The 9,768-nt window shown below is 36.1% G+C and overlaps 1 protein-coding gene across 1 annotated transcript; it reads right to left on the reverse strand.

Annotated features, from left to right (window-relative positions):
* Positions 1–2,889: 2,889 nt before the first annotated feature.
* LOC133035615 (uncharacterized) lies at positions 2,890–5,823 on the reverse strand. Its single transcript, XM_061111651.1, has 2 exons — positions 3,529–5,823; positions 2,890–2,910 (listed from the first exon to the last, which is right to left on the reverse strand). The coding sequence occupies exons 1-2, from the start codon at positions 5,821–5,823 to the stop codon at positions 2,890–2,892; spliced, it is 2,316 nt and encodes a 771-aa protein (XP_060967634.1).
* Positions 5,824–9,768: the final 3,945 nt, after the last annotated feature.

Below are 9,768 nucleotides of genomic sequence, written 5' to 3' on the forward strand. Positions count from 1 at the left end.
ACTTTTGGCTCCTCTTTCTTTGCCTGGGGGCAATCTTTCTTGAAATGCCCCACCATGCCACATAGAAAGCATGTCTTCCGGTTACACTCTCCCGGATGATGTTTCTTGCACCTTGGACACTCAGGATAAGAATAACCCTGTCGTCCTCCTCTACCTTGGTTCCCACGGAACCGCTTGCTTTGCCCCGAGCCACCAGAAGCTGGAACAACCTTTCTTTTCTGCTCAATGGTGGAGTCACCACCATCCCTACCATAAACAGGAGTAGGAACAGTGGGGGTTCCACCAACACTCGGAGTCACCCGGGGCTCCTGAAGAAATTTTACTGCACCTTCGGCTCTCAAAGCCTTCTCAACCATATCTGCATACGTGGTTGCTTCGGTAGTGGTAATAACCAGATCATGCCGGATCTTTGCACTCAAACCTGCTAAATATTTTTCTTTCTTACTAAAGTCCGTGGGCACAATTCCTGCTGCCAATTTAGCCAACCGATCAAACTTCGTTGTATACTCAGTGACTGACATACCCTCAGTCTGAACTAGATCAGTGAACTCTTTCCGCTTTGCACTGCGGACCGCTTCATTTTAATACTTGGAGTTAAATAACTCCCTGAATTCTTCCCAAGTCATCAGCGTGACGTCCCGTGTGAGGGTTATCAATTCCCACCACACAAGGGCATCTTCCTGAAACTGGAAAGTGGCGCAGGTCACCCGATCATTTCCAACCACTCCCATAAAGTTGAGAATACGCTCAATCATCGAAAGCCATTGCTCGGCCTTCATCACATCAGGGCCTCCCAGAAACACTGGAGGTGCCTGTTTTCGAAATCTTTCGTACAACGGTTCCATACGGTTGCCAACAACAGGTTGTTCTGCTGGCACCGCTGGAACTGCAACGGCCTGAACTTGTTGAGGAGGCACGGCAGGAGGACCCTGCTGCCTCAACCTCTGAATCTCTTCATCTTGCTGACGAATTCTCTCTTGCATTTCAGCAAATCTTTGCTCCCAATCAGGAGGAGCTTGAGGTGGATTTACAGGGCGACCACCCTGAGCTCTACCACGGCCACGGCCGCGACCACGGGGATTTTGAGGATTCCCCTGACCGCCTCCGGCCTCAACCATGCCACCCTGGCTTCTTGTATTTCGCGGGGCGTCCATTTAATAGGACTTAGCCTGCGAATCCATAAGGTAGGCAGGTTAGACGGCAATCAAAATTAACACCGCTCTTAATAGCAAAAAGGCAACGCACTTTCTTTTCTTTTTAAAGAAATATATTTAATTTAAATCTAATATGCTTCCTAACATGCTTTTACATCACACTTATTTAAAATACTAAACAAGTACGGGCTTACTGAACCGTGAACCGAGCTTTCTCTGATGAAGATTGTACATGTCATAGCAAGCTTCGGTAGACAAACCTGGCGGCTCTGATACCAAAATTGTAACGCCCTAATGCTAAGGCACGCTACAGTGCTTTTTCAATTATTGTGCAAACTTTGCTAATCAAAGTAATTTCTCAAAAAAAGCGTGTCAAATTAAAATTTTTGCTTTAAACATTAAACTTTATAAAATAATATAATATTTACAAATCCCGGGATCCCGATTTCAAACTTTTGAAAATTTACTGTTTAAACTTTACATTCAAAATATACAAGTTCTGGGTCGCACAGCGACTTTCAAAATACAACACCCAGATGTCCCGAGACCGAACACTCCAGGTCGCGCTGCTTGACATGTACAATCTCACCCAAGCTCAGGTTCACTCCTGTTCAGCCTTTGCCTTTCCTTTACCTACACATGGATGTAGAAACTGTGAGTCAACAGACTCAGTAAGAAATGCATATAACATACCATATAATTTCCGACCTGTAAATAGGCGCCCATACACCTATTTACAGAGCTTAACCGATGAGCATGAACGTTCAATACCAGGGTACAATCACTATACCACATACACAACGTACCTAGCTGTACGAGTGTTGGTAGGGTTTATTCCAATCAGTGAGTAACACTGAGTGATGTACCACACACCTTAGCATTTTCCTATGCTTGTGTTGGTATCACTGTATTGAACTCAAATCAACAACAATCACTGTACCAATACACTCTATAACTTAATCATACAAGTGTTGGTAGTGTTTAACATAACTCAAGCATGCATATATAAACACATATACACACATTCAGATAATCACATCATACATTATACACAGCTTCTTTTGTTTTCCGAATTCAAGTGTCTTTGGCCGGCCGACCTGAACGGAATTCACGTGCTAGATGGATGCCCTAATCACAATAACGGTAACACAGATGAGTGACTCGCCAAATCACTTTCCGGGACTTAAAACTCGAAACTAAAAGTTTCCCTATCAATAAACCTCATGGCAATACCCTATATAACCCAAAATTGGTCAAAACTAGGGTTCTGGAAAATCCCCCAACAAAGTGCAGGATCCAACCGTATCCCTGCTTCGGGTCACCAACCGGTCGACCGGTTGGTATAGACCACCCAGAACCGGAATTCCGGTTCATCTGCAGAAACCCAAAAATTTATCCCCCTTGATTCAAATCAATCCCAAACTTAACCAAACTTTCCAGTATACCTATACAATGTATAAACATCCATTTCCAATCAACAAATCACAGAACAAACCAATAATTCACTTTATGCCATTAAAGCTCAAAGCTTGAGTTTCAAAACTCAAGCTTGCTTAAAATCATTCTCAAGCATTAAAAACAGTAGCTAGGGACTTCAATCAACTCAAAATAACTCTAGAATTCGAACCCTAAGCAATTCAAACCTTAACAGCTCCTAACACCCCAAAATACCATTTCAACCTAACTTAAAAACTTAAAAACTAAGAAGGGTTCATTGAAGCTTACCTTAGATTGATTATCTCCTATGAAATCCTTGCTGAAATCCAACAAACAACAACAAACTCCCTTGGTTTGTCTCAGCCGAAAGCAAGAAAGAGAGAGAGATTCATGAACAATGTAATTTTCTAATTTTTCCTTTTCCTTGGTTTTTCTTCAAATGAGACAAAAGGGTTAAGTTAATCCCTTGCTGAAATTAACTAGATTAGGTGTCAAAAACCTAAGGCAGCCACCTATCACTTATTATTTTTAAATGACAAAAATGCCCTTTAACTTAAAACTAGGGTATTTTCAAAGCTAGGGGTAAAATGGTCAAATTCCATAACCCCGCTCAATCCCGATATTTTATTCTCTCTAAATTATTTCCCACTATGAAATAAGGTTCTAAACTTACCCATGTGATCAATCTAGCCATCCATCGCATTTTCCGTTGTCGCCGAGCAAAAATTACAAAATTAACATATTTCACATATAAGCTAAATAATACCCCTAGAGTTTAATAAAATCTCCAGAATTGAGAAATTATAACTCTAATATTTATTTCTAAATATTGGGATCCATATTCAAAAATTAATTCACAAATAATACTAAAATAATAAAATAATAAAAATTAGTGCTAATTGCCTTTTCTAATCCACATTACTAGAGCGGTCATTACATGTGGAGTCTTAGGTGCAGAGAACTCATGGCTAATACCCATTTTATTACAGAATTGAGCAAATATGTCATTTTCAAATTCCTTCCCATGATCGCTTCTGACCCGATATATCTTGCCAATGGTGACACCCTTTTCATTTTGCAGCTGCAGACAAAGAGAGGAGAAGGCTCCAAAGGTATCTGACTTTTCTTTAAGGAAGTTTACCCAAGTGTATCTTGAGAAGTCATCTACACACACCATCACATACCGTTTCCCCGCAATGCTAGCAGTTTGCATTGGACCCATTAGATCAACATGAACTAATTCCAGTACTTTGGAAGTAAGTAGGGCATTTATAGGAGGATGAGAGGACTTAAGTTGTTTACCTTGCTGGCAGGGACCACACACCCTGTCTCTTCCCAATCTGAATTCAGGGATCCCACGGACAGCTTTGATGGAGACAATCTTCTTCAAGTCTCTGTAGTTTAGATGTCCCAGTCTGTAGTGCCATAAATCAGGTTTATCCAAGAACACCCTGTGGCATTTCACTTGATTGGTCAGAACATAGCAATGATCAGCCGTTCTGTTCCCTGTGAGAACTGTTTTCCCTTCAGATGAGACTAAGCATTGTGTCTTGGTGAAGTTCACATCATAGTTAGCATCACATAGTTGACTGATGCTAATTAAGTTTGCTTTCAGTCCTTTCACGAATAGCACGCCTGTCAGAGAGAAGACATCGAAGAGATCTAGATCACCCTGCCCCATAATCTCCCCTTTATTTCCATCACCAAAGGTGACAAAACCTTCTTTGGATGAATGAAAGTTCTTAAGATCATTGCAGGAACCTGTCATGTGTCGTGAGCATCCACTATCAAAGTACCAGCAGTTATCTTTCATAGCTGACAGGGAGGTATGAGCAACAAGAGCCAGATTTTCACGTTTGGATTTCCTCTTCTTCTTGGTTCCTTGTTGAGGGGCAAAAGGGAAATTACCGTGCCCAGATTTCCTATTGATAAGGTTTGTCAAGTAAGTTCGGAGTTTGTAACATCTTGGCCTGATGTGTCCTCTTTTATTGCAGAAGTGACACGTTGGAACAAATCGATCAACCTGTTTGTCTCTTGATTTTTCACTCATAGGACCTCTTTTGACAGAGTTGGGCTTAGATTCATCAGGTTTTATCTCTGGTTGATCATCCTTGATGGTAGTAGAGGCAGACACAAACTTTATTTTATCACCAGAGGATGAAGCTGAGTTATCTTCAATAGTCAAATCATTCCCTTGATTGTATAACAGTTTGTATCCAATAGATGTTCTGTCTCCATACGGCTTCTGATTTTGGAAAGCTTGATTCAGTGCAGCAGTGCCCGAGGGAACATGAGAAAGGGATTGCTTTGCTCTCACAAGTTCAGAAGTCAATATGTATATCTCACTGTCTTTGGAACACAACTCCAATGTCATCTTCTTGAGCTTATCTTCTAGTTCACATTTACTATCATCAAGAGCTTTGTTCAGATCCTGTAGTTCCTTCACTCTCTTAGCCATATAGCCCCATTGTGCAAACATTTCCTCATAAGCCTTATTTTTCTCATCAACTGTTGATTCAGAATCAGACAAGGAGTCATCTCCCTCAACTTCTTCAGGGACAGATTCCCTGACCATAAATGCCATTACAGACTTATCATCCTTCGATTCATCACTAGCCTCTTCTTCTTCACTATCACTCCATGTGACAGCCAAGGCCTTCTTTTTCTTAAGTGTATTTGCACATTCTGCCTGTATGTGACCAAAACCTGAGCATTCGTGACACTGAATCCCTTTTCCTTTCTTTTCTGATTGTTGGGATTGTCGGGTAGGACCAGGGAAGTTCCTTCCAGCAGAATTTTCCTTATTACCAGGATTAGGTTTCTTGAAGTTCTTTTTTAAGAATCGGGCATAATTCTTTGCCAGAAGGGCCAGATTCGCATCTGTAAAAGATTCAGACAAATCAACTTCCTTAGAGTTTTCTTCCTTGTGGATGAAAGCAACTCCCATTTCGATCTTCTCCTTCTCAGAACTCTTGGTTTTCTTCCCTTTCTCCCATCTCTCAAGAGTTAACTCATAATTTTGGAGTGACCCAATCAATTCGTCTAGATCAAGTGCTTCAATATCTCTGCTTTCTTCAATAGACGTTACTTTGGACATGAATCTTTTTGGAAGAACACCTAATAGCTTTCTCACCAATTTCTTGTTGGAGTAAGTTTTGCCAAGAGCATAGGATTCATTGGAAATGTCACACAGCTTAGCATGAAATTCTGAGACGGATTCATCTTCCTCCATTGACAGATTCTCAAAGGATTTTGCTAGGGATCGAAGTCGAGCCTTTTTAACAGCATCAGTTCCTCATTCTTGATTTTCAGCTTTTCCCAAGCATCTTTGGCAACTTCACAGTTCGAGATAACTTTCAGTTGATTAGTCGACACAGCATTGAAGAGGGCATGAAGAGCTTTGGAATTGAAATTAGCTCGTTCCATTTCGTCAGTAGTCCATTCACTGGATTTCTTGATCTTGTCCCCTTCCTCGTCAGTAACAGTAGGAGGTGACCAACCTTCGGCAAGAATCGCCATCCAGACTCGTTCATCCACAGCCTTCAAGAAAGCTCTCATCTTTGTCTTCCAATAGGGGTAGTTAGAACCTTCCAGCATGGGGGGTCTGGAAGTTGATCCTCCTTCTCTGAACATTTCCATTTCAGGTAGATCTGCACACACTCAGCAAAGAACTTTGTTGCACAACGAGATGAGACTCGTGGTGGGTTAGTTTTCCAGAAAGTTACAGAATAAAGATTGACAGAGAAACTTAAGGATGTGCAGACAATAGGACAAATCCAAGATCGCAATTTCTTTACTTGAAAAAGTTAGCTCTGATACCAATTGAAAGTCCTAATTACTACCAGTTCAAATTGATGATTCTTAGCAGATTATTTCTATGTTATGAATTAGAAATTAAAAACAATGAACACAGAATTTACAAGCTTCCTCTGCATTGGAAATGCATTCCAACCGAGTAGTGCTTGGGTTCCCTTGAATCGGGTACAGTAACTTTCACTAAACAATCAATTCAATTACAATAACCAGTTCTGATTCTTCAAATCAAACAATGTAATCTAAATTGACTTTTATACAAAGTTACCAAGTGCTTGAACAACCTCAAGCTTTGAGATCTAAACACATTTAGATCTCAAACACAAGAAACACACAGCTGAACTACCTTCAGCAAAGAATCTGAACTCCCTTCAGATCAAGCAGATTTGAACTTCATCTTCAACCTCAGGAAGATCTCTCGAACTTCAATCTGCACAAACAAGAACAAAAACAGAAAAATATGTTGCCCTAGCAGAGCAAGAATCAAGAAGAAGATTCTAACAGAAGAGAGTTAGTTAGTGCAACGGTTCTGATCGAATTTATATACTAAAGATAATAAACCAGACTAACTAACCAACCAAAGAAAGTACGGTGGCACACCCTAACAAACTAGCGTAAAGCTGACATGGCACTAAAATGATATTAGTGAAAACAGATGCAACTAACTACAGAACAGATGTTAGAGACAACAAATACTGAACAAAAGCAATATCTAATTTGCCACACAAAACATGACACTTACAAAAATTAAAATGAAACAAAATTTATGAAGAAACAAATAGGGTAAACTCAAAAAACCTTGCGATGAGTATATTCAGTGGTTTGGTGATTGGTGATTTAGGCAAACAATAAAAAGAGTATCGTACTGGTCTTCAAAGAACTTGTGATCTCCAAAAAAAACTATTTGTAGTGATAAAAGAGAATGCATTCACCACATGATTCACATTATTGTATAATAAGGATTTAAAATATGCATATATAGAATGGATACTATCATGCATATATTTAATCAAGTCATGACACATTAAAATCTTCTATAATAATAAATATTAAATGAAAGAAAGTTGTGTGTTATGTATATTCTTTTTAGAAAAAAATACTATAAATTGATCATAGAAAGTATAACCGTATAGAGAATAAATGTAAAGATACATACATATATGGGAAAAAAAATGTTAAAAATTAAGTACTCATAAAAATAACTAAACAAAAATTGCAAACTATTGATGCACCAAAAAGAATAAATAAAACTTTTACCTAGAGATGTTGATTGATATAGTATGACATAAGAATGAAAAAATGAGGAAAAAAAAAATAAAACCTACACTATGAAATTAAAGTGATGTTTATGTATATATTTATAGGGTATATATTTATAGGTTAGGTATTAGATAAATATTTTAATTTTAAAAAATTAAAAAAAAAAAAAAGATAAAAAAACAAATACGTATGAGAAATAATAATATATAATACAAATCAAAAGCTAAAAGTGTGATATTTTAAAAAACCAAAAAAAAGAAAAAGAAAAAAAGTAAATACGTGTGAAATCTGTTTTTTAAAAATAATAAAAAATATCAAAAGCTAAAAATGTGATGTTAAATAAAGCTAAAAAAATTATATACTCAATAAAGTTAATTAAATAATTATTATTAAATATAGATTTTGAAATTATTATTTATGAAGTTAATAAAAAAATAAAAAAAAATAAGAGAAGTAAGGAAAGAAGAGATAGTTAGATTAAAGTGATTATAGGGTGCCACATTACCGCTTTATACTTCTCTTTATAGAACCTAACTTCTAAAGGTAGGGTTAGACGCACAAAAAGGCAGATGAAGAAAATAATTACTCATAACCAAAATTTCAAAGTTTAACGTACAATAATAAGAATTAGGAAATTTTGAACCCATGTTGATCGTATACGTCAAACATGCTTATTTTCTTGTCTTTTATTATGCTTTGTAATTTTTAATCATAATATTGTATTAATTATTGTTCTCGAAGCTTATATAGTACTATACTACCCTTAATATAATGAGATAATGTAGCCGCTTGCGCTCATCATGGATTGGTTGTAATTAATATACTAAGTTCATGGCTCGTATACACTACTTTCCTACTTTCTTTTCAATCTGTTTTAGAATGACAAATCACGACGTTTCAATAAAAAACAAACCCTAATCATGAAGGTTCACCTTTTTTTTCTTTCTTTTGAAATGGAGAAAAGATACTTTGTTGTAGCTAGCTAGGGAGAGAACAAAGAAAGAAAGACTCATAAAAGCTACACTTAATTTCTTTATATATGTTATTATATGCATTGTAAAGTCATCTCTTTTATTACCTTAACCATGAAGGAGCAAAGCAATAAGCTAGTAAAGAATCTTAAAAGCTGCTTTAGATATTTCTTTATACACAATGTAATGTATTTGAGACTTGAGAGCATGGGTAACTGTGTGGCCAACACAATTCCAATAAGAAAAAGATAAGCTCTCTATAATTTCAATATAGAGTGAACCACTCCTATATTGTTGATGTTAATGATGTAAATGAATATGCGTAATTTTTTTTTTAAGAAATAAATTAATTTAATTTGAATTATCAATACAATATATATAAGTTACATTTTTATAGTGTTAGCCACTATGATGCTTTTTTATTTTAAAACAATAAATATAAATTGTCAATTTTAAACCCTTTTATTAGTATTATTAGACAACTAATATAAAGATTCATGATGCACAAATTTGTCACTAATATTAATCAAATATATTCGGTGCCTGGCAAATGTATGTTATATATATGGGTTATATATATATATATTTATATATTAATGATGCAAAATGCAAAAAGTCAATAAGAATAAAAATTACACTTACCATCCTTACCAAAAAAAAATAAAAGATTACACTTACCATAAATATGATATTACATAATCAATATGCAGATCATTCAATGATTCAAAAGTTTAAAAAATTATTTATATTAAGAATTTTTCATAATTAGAATAATCTACTCAATTTAAAATGCAGAAAATAAATTGGGAAAAAATGGTGGCCGAAATCTGCAAACAAGAGCATTTGATGACCTATGTAGTGCAACAATGTTACAAAGAAATGAAAAGATTTATATAACCAACTCCTTTATTTATTGTTAAGGTTTTAGCAATATTAGATATTGGAAAATTCTTTAATGTACCTTTTAAAAGGAATGCACTGATATATTTTTATGTATTTTGGTATTTGAAATAATTTTTTAGTTAATTTTTTTCTCGTTATAATTATTTAAGACATTCTGCAAAATTTTAAGAAATTTAGAAAAATTTAATACATCGAAAATAGGTTCCAAATATTGTGTTACACGCATAACT

The sequence above is a fragment of the Cannabis sativa genome, chromosome 1, assembly GCF_029168945.1.
Source record: "Cannabis sativa cultivar Pink pepper isolate KNU-18-1 chromosome 1, ASM2916894v1, whole genome shotgun sequence".
NCBI lineage: Eukaryota > Viridiplantae > Streptophyta > Magnoliopsida > Rosales > Cannabaceae > Cannabis > Cannabis sativa.